At 45.2% G+C, this 22973-nt stretch overlaps 1 protein-coding gene across 1 annotated transcript in view; it reads right to left on the reverse strand.

Moving 5' to 3' along the window:
- enpep (glutamyl aminopeptidase) overlaps positions 1 to 22973 on the reverse strand; it is a 72190-nt gene that overhangs the window by 10020 nt on the left and 39197 nt on the right. The window contains exons 18-20 of the mRNA XM_030129633.1: positions 22187 to 22291; positions 20601 to 20774; positions 17218 to 17358 (exon numbers count right to left, since the gene is read on the reverse strand). Coding sequence (XP_029985493.1) covers positions 17218 to 17358; positions 20601 to 20774; positions 22187 to 22291 — 420 coding nt within the window. The remainder of the gene's footprint in view (positions 1 to 17217; positions 17359 to 20600; positions 20775 to 22186; positions 22292 to 22973) is intronic.

The following is a 22973-nucleotide window of genomic DNA, read 5'->3' on the forward strand; positions in this document are numbered from 1 at the left end:
TCCTTGTACTGGTGTTTTTCCATCCTTCTACTGGTGTTCTTCATCCTTCTACTGGTGTTCTTTCATCCTTCTACTGGTGTTTGTCCATCCTTCTACTGGTGTTTGTCCATCCTTCTACTGGTGTTCTTCCATCCTTCTACTGCTGTTCTTCCATCCTTCTACTGGTGTTCTTCATCCTTCTACCGGTGTTCTTCCATCCTGCTACTGGTGTTCTTCATCCTTCTACTGGTGTTCTTTCATCCTTCTACTGGTGTTTGTCCATCCTTCTACTAGTGTTCTTCATCCTTCTACTGGTGTTCTTCATCCTTCTACTGGTGTTCTTTCATCCTTCTACTGGTGTTTGTCCATCCTTCTACTGGTGTTCTTTCATCCTTCTACCGATGTTCTTCCATCCTTCTACTGGTGTTCTTCCATCCTTCTACTGGTGTTCTTTCATCCTTCTACCGATGTTCTTCTATCCTTCTACTGGTGTTTTTCCATCCTTCTACCGGTGTTTTCCATCCTTCTACCGGTGTTCTTCCATCCTTCTACTGGTGTTCTTCATCCTTCTACCGGTGTTTTCCATCCTTCTACCGGTGTTCTTCCATCCTTCTACCGGTGTTCTTCCATCCTTCTGCCGGTGTTTTCCATCCTTCTACCGGTGTTCTTCATCCTTCTACTGTTTTTTTTCCATCCTTCTACTGGTGTTTGTCCATCCTTCTACTGGTGTTCTTCCATCCTTCTACTGGTGTTCTTTCATCCTTCTACTGGTGTTCTTTCATCCTTCTACTGGTGTTTGTCCATCCTTCTACTGGTGTTCTTCCATCCTTCTACCGGTGTTCTTCCATCCTTCTGCCGGTGTTTTCCATCCTTCTACCGGTGTTCTACATCCTTCTACTGTTTTTTTCCCATCCTTCTACTGGTGTTTGTCAATCCTTCTACTGGTGTTCTTCCATCCTTCTACTGGTGTTCTTTCATCCTTCTACTAGTGTTCTTTCATCTTTCTACTGGTGTTTGTCCATCCTTCTACTGGTGTTCTTCCATCCTTCTACTGGTGTTGTTCATCCTTCTACTGGTGTTCTTCCATCCTTCTACTGGTGTTCTTCCATCCTTCTACCGGTGTTTTTCCATCCTTCTACTGGTGTTCTTCCATCCTTCTACTGGTGTTCTTCATCCTTCTACTGGTGTTCTTCCATCCTTCTACTGCTGTTTTTCCATCCTTCTACCGGTGTTCTTCCATCCTTCTACCGGTGTTTTTCCATCCTTCTACCGGTGTTCTTCATCCTTCTACCGGTGTTCTTCCATCCTTCTACTGGTGTTTGTCCATCCTTCTACTGGTGTTCTTCTATCCTTCTACTGGTGTTCTTCCATCCTTCTACTGGTGCTCTTCATCCTTCTACTGGTGTTTGTCAATCCTTCTACTGGTGTTCTTCATCCTTCTACTGGTGTTCTTCATCCTTCTACTGGTGTTTGTCCATCCTTCTACCGGTGTTTTTCCATCCTTCTACCGGTGTTCTTCCATCCTTCTACTGGTGTTCTTCATCCTTCTACCGGTGTTCTTCCATCCTTCTACCGGTGTTTTCCATCCTTCTACCAGTGTTCTTCATCCTTCTACTGTTTTTTTTCCATCCTTGTACTGGTGTTTTTCCATCCTTCTACTGGTGTTCTTCATCCTTCTACTGGTGTTCTTTCATCCTTCTACTGGTGTTTGTCCATCCTTCTACTGGTGTTTGTCCATCCTTCTACTGGTGTTCTTCCATCCCTCTACTGGTGTTCTTCATCCTTCTACTGGTGTTCTTTCATCCTTCTACTGCTGTTCTTCCATCCTTCTACTGGTGTTTGTCCATCCTTCTACCGGTGTTTGTCAACCCTTCTACTGGTGTTCTTCCATCCTTCTACTGGTGTTCTTCTATCCTTCTACTGGTGTTCTTCCATCCTTCTACTGGTGTTGTTCATCCTTCTACTGGTGTTCTTCCATCCTTCTACTGGTGTTCTTCCATCCTTCTACTGGTGTTCTTCCATCCTTCTACTGGTGTTTTTCCATCCTTCTACTGGTGTTCTTCATCCTTCTACTGGTGTTCTTCCATCCTTCTACTGCTGTTTTTCCATCCTTCTACCGGTGTTCTTCCATCCTTCTACCGGTGTTTTTCCATCCTTCTACCGGTGTTCTTCATCCTTGTACCGGTGTTCTTCCATCCTTCTACTGGTGTTTGTCCATCCTTCTACTGGTGTTCTTCTATCCTTCTACTGGTGTTCTTCTATCCTTCTACTGGTGTTCTTCCATCCTTCTACTGGTGCTCTTCATCCTTCTACTGGTGTTTGTCAATCCTTCTACTGGTGTTCTTCATCCTTCTACTGGTGTTCTTCATCCTTCTACTGGTGTTTGTCCATCCTTCTACCGGTGTTCTTCCATCCTTCTACTGCTGTTTTTCCATCTTTCTACTGCTGTTTTTCCATCCTTCTACCGGTGTTTTTCCATCCTTCTACCGGTGTTCTTCCATCCTTCTACCGGTGTTCTTCCATCCTTCTACTGGTGTTGTTCATCCTTCTACTGGTGTTCTTCCATCCTTCTACCGTTGTTTTCCATCCTTCTACTGGTGTTCTTCTTCCTTCTACCGGTGTTCTTCCATCCTTCTACTGGTGTTTTCCATCCTTCTACCAGTGTTCTTCATCCTTCTACTGTTTTTTTTCCATCCTTGTACTGGTGTTTTTCCATCCTTCTACTGGTGTTCTTCATCCTTCTACTGGTGTTCTTTCATCCTTCTACTGGTGTTTGTCCATCCTTCTACTGGTGTTTGTCCATCCTTCTACTGGTGTTCTTCCATCCCTCTACTGGTGTTCTTCATCCTTCTACTGGTGTTCTTTCATCCTTCTACTGCTTTTCTTCCATCCTTCTACTGGTGTTTGTCCATCCTTCTACCGGTGTTTGTCAACCCTTCTACTGGTGTTCTTCCATCCTTCTACTGGTGTTCTTCTATCCTTCTACTGGTGTTCTTCCATCCTTCTACTGGTGCTTTTCATCCTTGTATGGGTGTCTGTCAATCCTTCTACTGGTGTTCTTCCATCCTTCTACTGCTGTTCTTCCATCCTTCTACTGGTGTTTGTCCATCCTTCTACTGGTGTTTGTCAACCCTTCTTCTGGTGTTCTTCATCCTTCTACTGGTGTTCTTCCATCCTTCTACTGGTGTTCTTCCATCCTTCTACTGGTGTTTTCCATCCTTCTACCAGTGTTTTTCCATCCTTCTATCAGTGTTTTTCCATCCTTCTACCGGTGTAAATGCTCTGGAATGTTCAGTCTAACCTGGGACTTCCACCTTTGAACTCGTACTACATCCATGTTCTCCCAGTTCTGAGCTCTGACGTCACATAGCAATAGCGTCCCCCCCATGGATGTGGTGTTTATGCAGATTGTTTATTTAAACAAGGTATTTATCTGATATTATTTATCCGTAAATGTTCTGTATAATCATCAGCTTTTCTTGTTTTAGCTAGTTTTCAGTCCACTGAGGACAGAATATGTTTAAACAGCTTCTCTTTCCTTATCCACCATTCTTTCTCCATAACGTGTGCTCCGCCATGCTGGTTTGTTAACATCTAACTCCCACAATTCCTTGCGCTCGGGCAGTTTGGCCTGACTTGCCTGGAATGCTACAAAGTCATGAGCCATGTTTTGAAGTCACGACTTACGGGCTCAAAAAATGGCCTTGAAGGCAGTATTAGTTCCATCCTGTCTGTGTGTGTTTGTGTTGGAGTCCAGTCTGAAAGTGTTCACCATGAGGAATGGCAGACAGACAAACGGACGAATGAAACTGAGGATCTGACTGAGGATGGACATGTGAGGAAACAACACACACATTTAAATAAAAATAAAACTAAGAAGTGGTTCCAGGTGAAATATGATTTGAATTTGGACGGTTGAATTCTTGGCTCATGTTGGTCAGTGTTGGTCAGGAGTCTTTTGTGTCACTAGATGTTCTGTTTCACTGTTCAGTCGTACAGTTTTTAGGATCGTTTCCATCTTGGTCTCAAACTAAACTGACACATATATGATCACAGGACTTGACCTTAGACACACTGTTAAATACACATGCCCACAGATGATCATAAACAACGACAGATCAGAGGTAAACACAGTCATTATGAGGTTTTGCATTGAGTTGAGGAATTCCATGTGCTTGACTTTAGAGTCACATGACACCAGTCCATTTTCTGTGACCACGCCCACCTAGCACAAGGGGTTGAGCCCAGAGTTTGAAGATTAGATTACAAGGATGATAAAAGTGATGGAATGTTCTGGATCCAATTCCTGTTTGGGCTGTGGATCCTCAGCTGAGTTAGATTCTGTTTGTGATCAGAAGAAGTCAACAATAACTTTATAAAAATCAGACCAAAAATAATCTGGACTGATTCTGGGAACTGCCCATAAAAGAACACCTTAACAGAGGCACAACAAAGCCCCGCCCCTCCTATGGATTGGATCTTATTTTGGATTCATGGATCCAGCTGATGTCATCATGTCTATACATATGTGATGTCATCATGTCTATGCACGTGCTGATGTCATCATGCCTATGAGTGTGCTGATGTCATCATGTCTATACATGTGCTGATGTCATCATGTCTATGAGTGTGCTGATGTCATCATGTCTATGAGTGTGCTGATGTCATCATGTCTGTGCCTGTGCTGATGTCATCATGTCTAAGAGTATGCTGATGTCATCATGTCTATGCCTGTGCTGATGTCATCATGTCTGTGTGTGCTGATGACATCATGTTTATGCATGTACTGATTTCATCATGTCTGTGTGTGCTGATGTCATCATGTCTGTGTGTGCTGATGTCATCATATTTATGCATGTACTGATGTCATCATGTCTGTGTGTGCTGATGTCATCATGTCTTTGAGTGTGCTGATGTCATCATGTCTATGCCTGTGCTGATGTCATCATGTCGATGAGTGTGCTGATGTCATCATGTCTATGCCTGTGCTGATGTCATCATGTCTATGAGTGTGCTGATGTCATCATGTCTATGAGTGTGCTGATGTCATCATGTCTATGCGTGTGCTGATGTCATCATGTTTATGCATGTGCTGATGTCATCATGTCTATGCGTGTGCTGATGTCATCATGTTTATGCATGTACTGATGTCATCATGTCTATGAGTGTACTGATGTCATCATGTCTATGCATGTGCTGATGTCATCATGTCTATGCCTGTCTATGCCTGTGCTGATGTCATCATGTCTAAGAGTGTGCTGATGTCATCATGTCTATGAGTGTGCTGATGTCATCATGTCTATGAGTGTACTGATGTCATCATGTCTATGAGTGTACTGATGTCATCATGTCTATGCCTGTCTATGCCTGTGCTGATGTAATCATGTCTAAGAGTGTGCTGATGTCATCATGTCTATGAGTGTGCTGATGTCATCATGTCTATGCGTGTGCTGATGTCATCATGTTTATGCATGTGCTCATTTCATCATGTCTATGTGTGTGCTGATGTCATCATGTTTATGCATGTACTGATGTCATCATGTCTGTGTGTGCTGATGTCATCATGTCTATGAGTGTGCTGATGTCATCATGTCTGTGTGTCCTGATGTCATCATGTCTATGAGTGTGCTGATGTCATCATGTCTGTGTGTGCTGATGTCATCATGTCTATTCCTTTGCTGATGTCATCATGTCTATGAGTATGCTGATGTCATCATGTTTATGCATGTGCTGATGTCATCAGGTCTATGCGTGTGCTGATGTCATCATGTCTATTAGTGTGCTGATGTCATCATGTCTAAGAGTGTGCTGATGTCATCATGTCTATGCCTGTGCTGATGTCATCATGTCTAAGAGTATGCTGATGTCATCATGTCTATGCCTGTGCTGATGTCATCATGTCTGTGTGTGCTGATGACATCATGTTTATGCATGTACTGATTTCATCATGTCTGTGTGTGCTGATGTCATCATGTCTACGCCTGTGCTGATGTCATCATGTCTATGAGTGTGCTGATGTCATCATGTTTATGCATGTGCTGATGTCATCATGTCTATGCGTGTGCTGATGTCATCATGTTTATGCATGTACTGATGTCATCATGTCTGTGTGTGCTGATGTCATCATGTCTATGAGTGTGCTGATGTCATCATGTCTGTGTGTGCTGATGTCATCATATCTGTGTGTGCTGATGTCATCATGTCTATGCCTGTGCTGATGTCATCATGTCTATGAGCGTGCTGATGTCATCATGTCTGTGTGTGCTGATGTCATCATGTCTGTGTGTGCTGATGTCATCATGTCTATGAGTGTGCTGATGTCATCATGTCTATGCCTGTGCTGATGTCATCATGTCTGTGTGTGCTTATGTCATCATATTTATGCATGTACTGATGTCATCATGTCTGTCTGTGCTGATGTCATCATGTCTGTGTGTGCTGATGTCATCATGTCTATGCCTTTGCTGATGTCATCATGTCTAATAGTGTGCTGATGTCATCATGTTTATGCATGTGCTGATGTCATCATGTTTATGCATGTACTGATGTTATCATGTTTGTGTGTGCTGATGTAATCATGTCTATGCCTGTGCTGATGTCATCATGTCTATGAGTGTGCTGATGTCATCATGTCTGTGTGTGCTGATGTCATCATGTCTATGCCTGTGCTGATGTCATCATGTCTGTGTGTGCTGATGTCATCATGTCTATGCCTGTGCTGATGTCATCATGTCTATGAGTGTGCTGATGTCATCATGTCTGTGTGTGCTGATGTCATCATGTCTAAGAGTGTGCTGATGTCATCATGTCTGTGTGTGCTGATGTAATCATGTCTGTGAGTGTGCTGATGTCATCATGTCTATGCGTGTGCTGATGTCATCATGTTTATGCATGTACTGATGTCATCATGTCTGTGTGTGCTGATGTCATCAGGTCTGTGTGTGCTGATGTCATCAGGTCTGTGTGTGCTGATGTCATCAGGTCTATGCCTGTGCTGATGTCATCATGTTTATGCCTGTGCTGATGTCATCATGTCTATGAGTGTGCTGATGTCATCATGTCTATGAGTGTGCTGATGTCATCATGTCTGTGTGTGCTGATGTCATCATGTTTATGCATGTACTGATGTCATCATGTCTGTGTGTGCTGATGTCATCATGTCTATGAGTGTGCTAATGTCATCATGTCTAAGAGTGTGCTGATGTCATCATGTCTATGCCTGTGGTAATGTCATCATGTCTATGAGTGTGCTGATGTCATCATGTCGGTGTGTGCTGATGTCATCATGTCTATTCCTGTGCTGATGTCATCATGTCTATTCCTGTGCTGATGTCATCATGTCTATGCATGTGCTGATGTCATCATGTCTATGAGTGTGCTGATGTCATCATGTCTATGGCTTTGATGATGTCATCATGTCTATACATGTGCTGAAGTCATCATGTCTATGAGTGTGCTGATGTCATCATGTCTGTGTGTGCTGATGTCATCATGTCGGTGTGTGCTGATGTCATCATGTCTATTCCTGTGCTGATGTCATCATGTCTATGCATGTGCTGATGTCATCATGTCTATGAGTGTGCTGATGTCATCATGTCTATGCCTTTGATGATGTCATCATGTCTATACATGTGCTGATGTCATCATGTCTGTGTGTGCTGATGTCATCATGTTTATGCATGTACTGATGTCATCATGTCTGTGTGTGCTGATGTCATCATATCTATGAGTGTGCTAATGTCATCATGTCTGTGTGTGCTGATGTCATCAGGTCTGTATGTGCTGATGTCATCATGTCTATGCCTGTGCTGATGTCATCATGTCTATGCCTGTGCTAATGTCATCATGTCTATGAGTGTGCTGATGTCATCATGTCTATGAGTGTGCTGATGTCATCATGTCTATGCCTGTGCTAATGTCATCATGTCTAAGAGTGTGCTGATGTCATCATGTCTATGAGTGTGCTGATGTCATCTGTGCTGATGTCATCATGTCTATGAGTGTGCTGATGTCATCATGTCTGTGTGTGCTGATGTCATCATGTCTATGAGTGTGCTAATGTCATCATGTCTAAGAGTGTGCTGATGTCATCATGTCTATGCCTGTGCTAATGTCATCATGTCTATGAGTGTGCTGATGTCATCATGTCGGTGTGTGCTGATGTCATCATGTCTATTCCTGTGCTGATGTCATCATGTCTATTCCTGTGCTGATGTCATCATGTCTATGCATGTGCTGATGTCATCATGTCGATTCCTGTGCTGATGTCATCATGTCTATGCCTGTGCTGATGTCATCATGTCTGTGTGTGCTGATGTCATCATGTCTATGCCTGTGCTGATGTCATCATGTCTATGAGTGTGCTGATGTCATCATGTCTGTGTGTGCTGATGTCATCATGTCTATGAGTGTGCTGATGTCATCATGTCTATTCCTGTGCTGATGTCATAATGTCTATGCCTGTGCTGATGTCATCATGTCTGTGTGTGCTGATGTCATCATGTCTATGCCTGTGCTGATGTCATCATGTCTATGAGTGTGCTGATGTCATCATGTCTGTGTGTGCTGATGTCATCATGTTTATGCATGTACTGATGTCATCATGTCTGTGTGTGCTGATGTCATCATGTCTGAGTGTGCTGATGTCATCATGTCTATGAGTGTACTGATGTCATCATGTTTATGCATGTGCTGATGTCACCATGTCTATGTGTGTGCTGATGTCATCATGTTTATGAATGTACTGATGTCATCATGTCTGTGTGTGCTGATGTCACCATGTCTATGAGTGTACTGATGTCATCATGTCTATGCATGTGCTGATGTCATCATGTCTATTCCTGTGGTGATGTCATATTGTCTAAGAGTGTGCTGATGTCATCATGTCTATGCGTGTGCTGATGTCATCATGTCTATGCGTGTGCTGATGCCATCATGTCTATGCATGTACTGATGTCATCATGTCTGTGTGTGCTGATGTCATCATGTCTGTGTGTGCTGATGTCATCATGTCTTTGAGTGTGCTGATGTCATCATGTCTGTGTGTGCTGATGTCATCATGTCTGTGTGTGCTGATGTCATCATGTCTATGAGTGTGCTAATGTCATCATGTCTATGCATGTACTGATGTCATCATGTGTGTGTGTGCTTATGTCATCATGTCTATGAGTGTGCTGATGTCATCATGTCTGTGTGTGCTGATGCCATCATGTCTGTGTGTGCTGATGTCATGTGTATGCCTGTGCTGATGTCATCATGTCTATGAGTGTGCTGATGTCATCATGTTTATGCATGTGCTGATGTCATCATGTCTATGCGTGTGCTAATGTCATCATGTCTATGAGTGTGCTGAAGTCATCATGTCTAAGAGTGTGCTGATGTCATCATGTCTATGCCTGTGCTGATGTCATCATGTCTGTGTGTGCTGATGTCATCATGTTTATGCATGTACTGATGTCATCATGTCTCTGTGTGCTAATGTCGTCATGTCTATGCCTGTGCTCATGTCATCATGTCTATGCCTGTGCTGATGTCATCATGTCTATGAGTGTGCTGATGTCATCATGTCTAAGAGTGTGCTGATGTCATCATGTCTATGCCTGTGCTGATGTCACCATGTCTGTGTGTGCTGATGTCATCATGTTTATGCATGTACTGATGTCATCATGTCTGTGTGTGCTGATGGCATCATGTCTGTGTGTGCTGATGTCATCATGTCTATGCCTGTGCTGATGTCATCATGTCTATGAGTGTGCTGATGTCATCATGTTTATGCATGTGCTTATGTAAGCATGTCTATACGTGTGCTGATGTCATCATGTTTATGTATGTACTGATGTCATCATGTCTGTGTGTGCTGATGTCATCATGTCTATGAGTGTGCTGATGTCATCATGTCTGTGTGTGCTGATGTCATCATGTCTGTGTGTGCTGATGTCATCATGTCTAAGAGTGTGCTGATGTCATCATGTCTGTGTGTGCTGATGTCATCATGGCTATGAGTGTGCTGATGTCATCATGTCTATGCCTGTGCAGATGTCATCATGTCTGTGTGTGCTGATGTCATCATGTTTATGCATGTACTGATGTCATCATGTCTGTGTGTACTGATGTCATCATGTCTGTGTGTGCTGATGTCATCATGTCTATGCCTGTGCTGATGTCATCATGTCTATGAGTGTGCTGATGTCATCATATTTATGCATGTGCTGATGTCATCATGTCTATGCCTGTGCTGATGTCATCATGTTTATGCATGTACTGATGTCATCATGTCTATGCCTGTGCTGATGTCATCATGTCTATGCCTGTGCTGATGTCATCATGTCTGTGTGTGCTGATGTCATCATGTCTATGCCTGTGCTGATGTCATCATGTCTATGAGTGTGCTGATGTCATCATGTCTGTGTGTGCTGATGTCATCATGTCTAAGAGTGTGCTGATGTCATCATGTCTGTGTGTGCTGATGTCATCATGTCTAAGAGTGTGCTGATGTCACCATGTCTGTGTGTGCTGATGTCATCATGTCTATGCGTGTGCTGATGTCATCATGTCTATGCCTGTGCTGATGTCATCATGTCTGTGTGTGCTGATGTCATCATGTCTAAGAGTGTGCTGATGTCATCATGTCTGTATGTGCTGATGTCATCATGTCTATGAGTGTGCTGATGTCATCATGTCTATGCGTGTGCTGATGTCATCATGTTTATGCATGTACTGATGTTATCATGTCTGTGTGTGCTGATGTCATCATGTCTATGAGTGTGCTGATGTCATCATGTCTTTGTGTGCTGATGTCATCATGTCTATGAGTGTGCTGGTTTCATTATGTCTATGCGTGTGCTGATGTCATCATGTTTATGCATGTACTGATGTCATCATGTCTATGAGTGTGCTGATGTCATCATGTCTGTGTGTCCTGATGTCATCATGTCTATGCCTGTGCTGATGTCATCATGTCTATGAGTTTGCTGATGTCATCATGTCTGTGTGTGCTGATGTCATCATGTCTGTGTGTGCTGATGTCATCATGTCTTTGTGTGCTGATGTCATCATGTCTGTGTGTGCTGATGTCATCATGTCTATGAGTGTGCTGATGTCATCATGTCTGTGTGTGCTGATGTCATCATGTCTATGAGTGTGCTAACGTCATCATGTCTATTCCTGTGCTGATGTCATCATTTTTATGCATGTACTGATGTCATCATGTCTGTGTGTGCTGATGTCATCATGTCTTTGTGTGCTGATGTCATCATGTTTATGCATGTACTGATGTTATCATGTCTGTGTGTGCTGATGTCATCATGTCTATGAGTGTGCTGATGTCATCATGTCTTTGTGTGCTGATGTCATCATGTCTATGAGTGTGCTGGTGTCATCATGTCTATGCGTGTGCTGATGTCATCATGTTTATGCATGTACTGATGTCATCATGTCTATGAGTGTGCTGATGTCATCATGTCTGTGTGTCCTGATGTCATCATGTCTATGCCTGTGCTGATGTCATCATGTCTATGAGTTTGCTGATGTCATCATGTCTGTGTGTGCTGATGTCATCATGCCTATGAGTGTGCTAATGTCATCATGTCTGTGTGTGCTGTTGTCATCATGTCTGTGTGTGCTGATGTCATCATGTCTTTGTGTGCTGATTTCATCATGTCTATGCCTGTGCTGATGTCATCATGTCTATGAGTGTGCTGATGTCATCATGTTTATGCATGTGCTGATGTCATCATGTCTATGAGTTTGCTGATGTCATCATGTCTGTGTGTGCTGATGTCATCATGCCTATGAGTGTGCTAATGTCATCATGTCTGTGTGTGCTGTTGTCATCATGTCTGTGTGTGCTGATGTCATCATGTGTTTGTGTGCTGATTTCATCATGTCTATGCCTGTGCTGATGTCATCATGTCTATGAGTGTGCTGATGTCATCATGTTTATGCATGTGCTGATGTCATCATGTCTATGCGTGTGCTGATGTCATTGTTTATGTATGTACTGATGTCATCATGTCTGTGTGTGCTGATGTCATCATGTCTATGCCTGTGCTTATGTCATCATGTCTATGAGTGTGATGATGTCATCATGTCTGTGTGTGCTGATGTCATCATGTCTATGCCTGTGCTGATGTCATCATGTCTGTGTGTGCTGATGTCATCATGTCTATGCCTGTGCTTATGTCATCATGTCTATGAGTGTGCTGATGTCATCATGTCTGTGTGTGCTGATGTCATCATGTCTAAGAGTGTGCTGATGTCATCATGTCTGTGTGTGCTGATGTCATCATGTCTATGAGTGTGATAATGTCATCATGTCTGTGTGTGCTGATGTCATCAGGTCTGTGTGTGCTGATGTCATCAGGTCTGTGTGTGCTGATTTCATCATGTCTATGCCTGTGCTGATGTCATCATGTCTATGAGTGTGCTGATGTCATCATGTCTATGAGTGTGCTGATGTCATCATGTCTGTGTGTGCTGATGTCATCATGTTTATGCATGTACTCATGTCATCATGTCTGTGTGTGCTGATGTCATCATGTCTGAGTGTGCTGATGTCATCATGTCTATGAGTGTGCTGATGTCATCACATCTGTGTGTGCTGATGTCATCATGTTTATGCATGTACTGATGTCATCATGTCTGTGTGTGCTGATGTCATCATGTCTATTCCTGTGCTGATGTCATCATGTCTGTTCCTGTGCTGATGTCATCATGTCTATGCATGTGCTGATGTCATCATGTCTGTGTGTGCTGATGTCATCATGTCTATGAGAGTGCTAATGTCATCATGTCTATTCCTGTGCTGATGTCATCATGTCTGTGTGTGCTGATGTCATCATGTCTATGCCTGTGCTGATGTCATCATGTCTATGAGTGTGCTGATGTCATCATGTCTATGTGTGCTGATGTCATCATGTCTATGAGTGTGCTAACGTCATCATGTCTATTCCTGTGCTGATGTCATCATGTTTATGCATGTGCTGATGTCATCATGTCTGTGTGTGCTGATGTCATCATGTCTGTGTGTGCTGATGTCATCATGTCTATGAGTGTACTGATGTCATCATGTTTATGCATGTGCTGATGTCATCATGTCTATGCATGTGCTGATGTCATCATGTTTATGCATGTACTGATGTCATCATGTCTGTGTGTGCTGATGTCACCATGTCTATGAGTGTGCTGATGTCATCATGTCTATGAGTGTACTGATGTCACCATGTCTATGCATGTGCTGATGTCATCATGTCTATGCCTGTGCTGATGTCATCATGTCTAAGAGTGTGCTGATGTCATCATGTCTATGAGTGTGCTGATGTCATCATGTCTATGCCTGTGATGATGTCATCATGTCTATGCATGTGCTGATGTCATCATGTCTATGAGTGTGCTGATGTCATCATGTCTGTGTGTGCTGATGTCATCATGTTTATGCATGTACTAATGTCATCATGTCTGTGTGTGCTGATGTCATCATGTCTATGAGTGTGATAATGTCATCATGTCTGTGTGTTCTGATGTCATCAGGTCTGTGTGTGCTGATGTCATCAGGTCTGTGTGTGCTGATTTCATCATGTCTATGCCTGTGCTGATGTCATCATGTCTATGCCTGTGCTTATGTCATCATGTCTATGAGTGTGCTGATGTCATCATATCTGTGTGTGCTGATGTCATCATGTTTATGCATGTACTGATGTCATCATGTCTGTGTGTGCTGATGTCATCATGTCTATGAGTGTGCTGATGTCATCATGTCTATGAGTGTGCTGATGTCATCATGTCTGTGTGCTGATGTCATCATGTTTATGCCTGTGCTGATGTCATCATGTCTATGCCTGTGCTAATTTCATCATGTCTATGAGTGTGCTGATATCATCATGTCTTTGTGTGCTGATTTCATCATGTCTATTCCTGTGCTGATTTCATCATGTCTATTCCTGTGCTGATGTCATCATGTCTATGCATGTGCTGATGTCATCATGTCTGTGTGTGCTGATGTCATCATGGCTATGAGTGAGCTAATGTCATCATGTCTAATCCTGTGCTGATGTCATCATGTCTGTGTGTGCTGATGTCATCATGTCTATGCCTGTGCTGATGTCATGTCTATGAGTGTGCTGATGTCATCATGTCTGTGTGTGCTGATGTCATCATGTCTATGAGTGTGCTAACGTCATCATGTCTATTCCTGTGCTGATGTCATCATGTTTATGCATGTACTGATGTCATCATGTCTGTGTGTGCTGATGTCATCATGTCTGTGTGTGCTGATGTCATCATGTCTATGAGTGTACTGATGTCATCATGTTTATGCATGTGCTGATGTCATCATGTCTATGCGTGTGCTGATGTCATCATGTTTATGCATGTACTGATGTCATCATGTCTGTGTGTGCTGATGTCACCATGTCTGTGAGTGTGCTGATGTCATCATGTCTATGAGTGTACTGATGTCATCATGTCTATGCATGTGCTAAATTCATCATGTCTATGCCTGTGCTGATGTCATCATGTCTAAGAGTGTGCTGATGTCATCATGTCTAAGAGTGTGCTGATGTCATCATGTTTATGCATGTGCTGATGTCATCATGTCTATGCGTGTGCTGATGTCATCATGTTTATGCATGTACTGATGTCATCATGTCTGTGTGTGCTGATGTCATCATGTCTGTGTGTGCTGATGTCATCATGTCTATGAGTGTGCTGATGTCATCATGTCTGTGTGTGCTGATGTCATCATGTCTGTGTGTACTGATGTCATCATGTCTATGAGTGTGCTAATGTCATCATGTCTATGCATGTACTGATGTCATCATGTCTGTGTGTGCTGATGTCATCATGTCTATGAGTGTACTGATGTCATCATGTCTGTGTGTGCTGATGCCATCATGTCTGTGTGTGCTGATGTCATCATGTCTATGCCTGTGCTGATGTCATCATGTTTATGCATGTGCTGATGTCATCATGTCTATGCGTGTGCTAATGTCATCATGTCTATGAGTGTGCTGATGTCATCATGTCTATGCCTGTGCTGATGTCATCATGTCTAAGAGTGTGCTGATGTCATCATGTCTATGCCTGTGCTGATGTCATCATGTCTGTGTGTGCTGATGTCATCATGTTTATGCATGTACTGATGTCATCATGTCTGTGTGTGCTGATGTCATCATGTCTATGCCTGTGCTGATGTCATCATGTCTATGAGTGTGCTGATGTCATCATGTTTATGCATGTGCTGATGTCAGCATGTCTATACGTGTGCTGATGTCATCATGTTTATGTATGTACTGATGTCATCATGTCTGTGTGTGCTGATGTCATCATGTCTATGAGTGTGCTGATGTCATCATGTCTGTGTGTGCTGATGTCATCATGTCTGTGTGTGCTGATGTCATCATGTCTAAGAGTGTGCTGATGTCATCATGTCTGTGTGTGCTGATGTCATCATGTCTATGCCTGTGATGATGTCATCATGTCTATGCCTGTGCTGATGTCATCATGTCTATGCCTATGCTGATGTCATCATGTCTTTGAGTGTGCTGATGTCATCATGTCTAGGAGTGTGCTGATGTCATCATGTCTATGAGTGTGCTGATGTCATCATGTCTATGCCTGTGCTGATGTTATCATGTCTAATGAGTGTGCTGATGTCATCATGTCTATGCCATTGCCGATGTTATCATGTCTATGAGTGTGCTGATGTCATCATGTCTGTGTGTGCTGATGTCATCATGTTTATGCATGTACTGATGTCATCATGTCTGTGTGTGCTGATGTCATCATGTTTATGCATGTACTGATGTCATCATGTCTGTGTGTGCTGATGTCATCATGTCTGTGTGTGCTGATGTCATCATGTCTATGCCTGTGCTGATGTCATCATGTCTGTGTGTGCTGATGTCATCATGTCTATGCCTGTGCTGATGTCATCATGTCTATGAGTGTGCTGATGTCATCATGTCTATGCCTGTGATGATGTCATCATGTCCATGCATGTGCTGATGTCATCAGGTCTATGAGTATGCTGATGTCATCATGTCTGTGTGTGCTGATGTCATCATGTTTATGCATGTACTGATGTCATCATGTCTGTGTGTGCTGATGTCATCAGGTCTGTGTGTGCTGATGTCATCAGGTCTGTGTGTGCTGATGTCATCAGGTCTGTGTGTGCTGATGTCATCATTTCTATGCCTGTGCTGATGTCATCATGTCTATGCCTATGCTGATGTCATCATGTCTTTGAGTGTGCTGATGTCATCATGTCTATGAGTGTGCTGATGTCATCATGTCTATGAGTGTGCTGATGTCATCATGTCTATGCCTGTGCTGATGTTATCATGTCTCTGAGTGTGCTGATGTCATCATGTCTAAGAGTGTGCTGATGTCATCATGTCTATGCCATTGCCGATGTTATCATGTCTATGAGTGTGCTGATGTCATCATGTCTGTGTGTGCTGATGTCATCATGTTTATGCATGTACTGATGTCATCATGTCTGTGTGTGCTGATGTCATCATGTCTATGAGTGTGCTAATGTCATCATGTCTAAGAGTGTGCTGATGTCATCATGTCTATGCCTGTGCTAATGTCATCATGTCTATGAGTGTGCTTATGTCATCATGTCTGTGTGTGCTGATGTCATCATGTCTATTCCTGTTCTGATGTCATCATGTCTATGCGTGTGCTGATTTCATCATGCCTATGAGTGTGCTGATGTTATCATTTCTGTGTGTGCTAATGTCATCATGTTTATGTGTGTGTGATGTTATCATGTCTATGTGTGTGTGATGTCATATCAGTTTCCTCTGCATTTGTGTCATGGTTGAAGGAAATCCAAACTAAATGGTTGTTTTATGACGTTTGACATTAGACGTAAATGAGAAAAAAAAAACATTTCAAATTTCATCCAAATTTGGACTTAGGCTACTACTACTTTTCCCAAAATGGCCCCACATGTGTTCTGGGTCAGTGCTCATCCATAAACCTAATTTAGCAGGAATTCAACCCATAGTTTTGTTGGTAAAGTGTAAACAAACAAAGAAACTGAACCAAAAATAACACCCCTGGTCTCCCCACCGGGGGGCAGGGTCAAAATGACTATCCTGGATCCATGGTCAGGGTTAGGATTAGGGTTAGGGGTTAGGGTTAGGGTTAGGGGTTAGGGTTAGGGTTAGGGGTTAGGGTTAGGGTTAGGGGATCGGGTTAGGGTCAGGGTCAGGGTCAGGTGGACCCGCTCACCTTTCCACCAGGTAGTTCCAGTTGAGTGTGGTCCAGTTCCAGGCCAGGCTCCGCCCCACTGGGTTGTACGACACGTATCGGACCACGGTGAACAGATCCTGACTCCTCACCACGCTCTCGTCTTTGGTGGCCTCCAAAAGTCTGTGGAACAACACAACAGGATGAGCTAACCTAACCCTGACCCTGACCCTGACCCTGACCCTAACCCTAAACCTAAACCTCCAACAGTCTGTGGAACAACACAACAGGATGAGCTAACCTAACCCTGACCCTAACCCTAACCCTGACCCTATCCCTGACCCTGACCCTGACCCTAAACCTCCAACAGTCTGTTGAACAACACAACACTGAACATCCAGAGGAGTGTGTTCGTGTCAGATCTGTGTCACATCTCTATCTACTCTGCTCTCTCTTTTCTCCTCTCTCTCTCTTGGCCACACCTCCTCATTCTCTGTTCCCACTCCCTCTAATCCGTCTAACCCTCTCCACCTGTGGTCACAGGTGTGGCTCATTGGTCAGGGGTGTATATATACTCTCTCTCTGGCCTAGCCTTTTGCCAGATTGTCTCACTGTGTGTACTCTCCAGTGTTATTGTCCGAGCCTGTTTCTAGATCCTGACCCTGACTGTCCTCACCCGTTCCGCCTGCCGCCTGGATTCGACCCCGCTCACCAGTCTGACCTCACCTGCCTGTCCTCGTTCCCCGGTAACGACCTGCCTTTGTTTTACCTCGCCTCTCCACCTGAGCCTTCTGCCTTCTGTCCCCAACCACGTCTTCAGTCTTTGCCCACCTGGTTCAGATTGGACGTCCCGGCTCCTGACCTACCGCCAGTCTCTGACTCTCCTACCGCCAGTCTCTGACTCTCCTACCGCCTGTCTCTGACTCTCCTATCGCCTGTCTCTGACACTCTTACCACCTGTCTCTGACTCTCCTACCGCCTGTCTCTGACTCTCCTATCGCCTGTCTCTGACACTCTTACCACCTGTCTCTGACTCTCCTACCGCCTGTCTCTGACTCTCCTACCACCTGTCTCTGACACTCTTACCACCTGTCTCTGACTCTCCTAACGCCTGTCTCTGACTCTCCTACCACCTGTCTCTGACTCTCCTACCTCCTACCACCAGTCTCTGACTCTCCTACCGCCTGTCTCTGACTCTCCTATCACCTGTCTCTGACTCTCCTACCGCCTGTCTCTGACTATCCTGCCACCAGTCTCTGACTCTCCTACCGCCTGTCTCTGACACTCTTACCGCCTGTCTCTGACTCACCTACCACCAGTCTCTGACTCTCCTACCGCCTGTCTCTGACACTCTTACCGCCTGTCTCTGACTCTCCTACCGCCTTTCTCTGACTATCCTACCGCCTGTCTCTGACACTCTTACCGCCTGTCTCTGACTCTCCTACCACCAGTCTCTGACTCTCCTACCACCAGTCTCTGACTCTCCTACCGCCTGTCTCTGACAGTCTTACCGCCTGTCTCTGACTCTCCTACCACCAGTCTCTGACTCTCTTATCGCCTGTCTCTGACACTCTTACTGCCTGTCTGTGACTCTCCTACCACCAGTCTCTGACTCTCCTACCGCCTGTCTCTGACTCTCCTACCACCAGTCTCTGACTCTCCTACCACCAGTCTCTGACTCTCCTACCGCCTGTCTCTGACACTCTTACCGCCTGTCTCTGACTCACCTACCACCTGTCTCTGACTCTCCTACCGCCTGTCTCTGACACTCTTACCACCTGTCTCTGACTCTCCTACTGCCTTTCTCTGACTCTCCTACCGCCTGTCTCTGACTCTCCTACCGCCTGTCTCTGACTCTCCTACCACCAGTCTCTTACTCTCCTACCACCAGTCTCTGACTCTCCTACCGCCTGTCTCTGACACTCTTACCGCCTGTCTCTGACTCTCCTACCACCAGTCTCTGACTCTCCTACCGCCTGTCTCTGACTCTCCTATCGCCTGTCTCTGACTCTCCTACCACCAGTCTCTGACTCTCCTACCACCAGTCTCTGACTCTCCTACCACCAGTCTCTGACTCACCTACCACCTGTCTCTGACTCTCCTACCGCCTGTCTCTGACACTCTTACCACCTGTCTCTGGCTCTCCTACCGCCTATCTCTGACTCTCCTACCGCCTGTCTCTGACTCTCTTACCGCCTGTCTCTGACTCTCTTACCGCCTGTCTCTGACTCTCTTACCGCCTGTCTCTGACACTCTTACCGCCTGTCTCTGACTCTCCTATCGCCTGTCTCTGACTCTCCTAATGCCTGTCTCTGACTCTCCTATCGCCTGTCTCTGACTCTCCTAACGCCTGTCTCTGACTCTCCTATCGCCTGTCTCTGACTCTCCTACCTCCTACCACCAGTCTCTGACTCTCCTACCGCCTGTCTCTGACACTCTTACCACCTGTCTCTGACTCTCCTACCGCCTGTCTCTGACTCTCCTACCGCCTGTCTCTGACTCTCTTACCGCCTGTCTCTGACTCTCCTACTGCCTGTCTCTGACTCTCCTACCGCCTGTCTCTGACTCTCCTATCGCCTGTCTCTGACTCTCCTACCGCCTGTCTCTGACTCTCTTACCACCTGTCTCTGACTCTCCTATCACCTGTCTCTGACTCTCCTACCGCCTGTCTCTGACTCTCTTACCACCGGTCTCTGACTCTCCTACTGCCTTTCTCTGACTCTCCTACCGCCTTTCTCTGACTCTCCTACCGCCTGTCTCTGACTCTCTTACCACCTGTCTCTGACTCTCCTACCGCCTGTCTCTGACTCTCCTACCGCCTGTCTCTGACTCTCTTACCGCCTGTCTCTGACTCTCCTACCGCCTGTCTCTGACTCTCCTACCGCCTGTCTCTGACTCTCCTAACGCCTGTCTCTGACTCGCCTACCGCCTGTTCCCTGTCTGTTCATGGTCTTTCTGTTCATAAACTGTTCAAAGACTTTAATCTGTGTTTCTGCTTTTGGGTCCTCTGTACTACCTGTGATAATCTAACCCTAAACCTAACCCTAACCTCCAACAGTCTGTGGAAAATCCAGAAGAGTGTGTTCATCTCAGATCTGGCCCTTGAACCACCACAGTCACACAGGGTTAGGGTTAGGGTTTGGGTTAGGATGCCCTAAGTCAGTAATGTCCTCATCATTAAGACATCTACAGCCCATCAGCCCATTCATGTTACCGTAACACTGTGTTTTCATTTCCTATTATTTTTAAGGTAATATTCTGATCTAAACATAGATAAAAACAGTCTTTTGGTTGGACTTTCCAGACCTTCCATGGTCACCATCAGAACTCTGTCTGAGGGTTAGGGTCAGGATTAGGGTTAGGACCATGTGTGAGCTTGGATCCCAGTCACTTACTTGGACAGGAGGTCCTGGTCCATCACTTACTGTGTCAGGAGGTCCTGGTTCTCCACTGATGCCAGTCCGTACAGCAGCTTGTCCTTCTCCTGGGCCAGACTGGTGTTCATGTACCTCTGGAACATGACGCTCCACGCCGTCGCGTTCCCAGAGTTCTTCATACCGTAACGGTAGACCAGCAGACGCAGGTTCACCGCCACATGACTGAAGGAAATAAGGGGTTGGGGTAACCTTAAATATATATATACTATATTGCCAAAAGTATTTGTTCACCTGCCTTGACTCGCATGTGAATTTAAGTGACATCCCATTCCTAGTCTATGGGTTCAGTCTGACGTGGGTCCACCCTTTGCAGCTCTAACAGCTTCAACTCTTCTGGGAAGGCTGTCCACAAGGTTTAGGAGTGTGTTCATGGGAATTTTGGACCGTTCTTCCAGAAGCGCATTTGTGAGGTCCTACACTGATGTTGGACAGAAGGCCTGGCTCTCAGTCTGCGCTCTAATTCATCCAAAGGTGTTCTATGGGGTTGAGGTCAGGACTGTGTGCAGGCCAGTCCAGTTCATCCACACCAGACTCTGTCCTCCATGTCCAAATGGACCTTGCTTTGTGCACTGGTGCACAGTCATGTTGGAAGAGGAAGGGGCCGGCTCCAAACTGTTCCCACAAAGTTGGGAGCATGGAATTGTCCAAAATGTCTTGTTCTGCTGAAGCATTCCCAGTTCCTTTCACTGGAACTAAGGGGCCCAGCCCAGCTCCTGAAAAACAACCCCACACCATAACCCCCCCTCCACCAAACTTTACACTTGGCACAATGCGCTCCCACAAGTATCGTTCTCCTGGAGACCGCCAAACCCAGACCCGTCCATCAGATTGCCAGATGGAGAAGCGCGATTGGTCAGTCCAGAGAAGGCTCCTCCTCTGCTCTACAGTCCAGTGGCGGCGTGCTTTACGCCACTGCATCCACCGCTTTGCATTGCACTTGCTGATGTATGGCTTGGATGCGGCCGCTCGGCCACGGAAACCCATTCCATGAAGCTCTGTGTGCACTGTTCTGGAGCTAATCTGAAGGGCACATGAAGTTTGGAGGTCTGTACCATTGACTCTGCAGAAAGTCGTCCACCTCTTCGCACTCTGCGCCTCAGCATCCACTGACCCCGCTCCGTCAGTTTCCGTGGCCTACCACTTCGTGGCTGAGTTGCCGTCGTTCCCAAACACTTCCACTTTCTTATAATCCAGCTGACAGCTGACTGTGGAATATTTAGGAGCCAGGAAATTTCACCACTGGATTTGTTGCACAGGTGGCATCCTATCACAGTTCCACGCTGGAATTCACTGAGCTCCTGAGAGAGACCCATTCTGTCCCAAATGTTTGTAAAAGCAGTCTGCATGCCTAGGGCTGGATTTAATACACCTGTGGACATGGAAGGGACTGGAACAGCTGAGTCTGAGTATTTGGATGGGGGAGACAATACTTATGGCAATATAGTGTGTGTGTGTGTGTGTGTGTGTGTGTGTGTGTGTGTGTGTGTGTGTGTGAACAGAATTCCTTCCACATCAGTAGTTGTCAGGGTTAGTGTCGGTAGTGGTTGATGTTGTGTTTTGTGTCAGGGTCAAACCTGAGTTTTCCATCGATCCAGTCCTGAAAAATGTGAGAGGCTTCATTTAGAGCCAGGGTGTCCCCCATCTGACAGGCCAGGCCCAGCACAGTCTCCCTCAGTAACCTAGCAACACAGAGGGTTAGGGTTAGGGTCACATGACACATGACAGGACCACACACCCCAAAAATCAACGATTATGTTTGTCTGTCATTGGACTGACAGTCTGGGTCCAGCCTCAGTCACAGATACTGTTACCAACGGTTACCAACACCAAGACAACCATTTATGGACCATTTCAGAAGACCTGAAGGGGTTAGGGTTAGGGATTTATAAAACTGGACAGTTAGGGTTTTAGGGTTGTGTGGTTGTAGGTTGTGTGGTTGCGTGGTCGTAGGTTGTGTGGTTGTGTGGTTGTAGGTTGTGTGGTTGTAGGTCTTGTGGTTGTAGGATTGTGTGGTTGTGTGGTTGTAGGTTGTGTGGTTGTGTGGTTGTAGGCTGTGTGGTTGTAGGTTGTGTGGTTGTGTGGTTGTAGGCTGTGTGGTTGTAGGATTGTGTGGTTGTGTGGTTGTAGGTTGTGTGGTTGTAGGTTGTGTGGTTGTAGGTTGTGTGGTTGTGTGGTCGTAGGTTGTGTGGTTGCAGGATTGTGTGGTTGTAGGTTGTGTGGTTGTAGGTTGTGTGGTTGTGTGATTGTAGGTTGTGTGGTTGTGTGGTTGTAGGCTGCGTGGTTGTACGTTGTGTGGTTGTAGGTTGTGTGGTTGTGTGGTTGTAGGTTGTGTGGTTGTGTGGTTGTAGGTTGTGTGGTTGT

The sequence above is a fragment of the Sphaeramia orbicularis genome, unplaced genomic scaffold, assembly GCF_902148855.1.
Source record: "Sphaeramia orbicularis unplaced genomic scaffold, fSphaOr1.1, whole genome shotgun sequence".
Lineage (NCBI taxonomy): Eukaryota > Metazoa > Chordata > Actinopteri > Kurtiformes > Apogonidae > Sphaeramia > Sphaeramia orbicularis.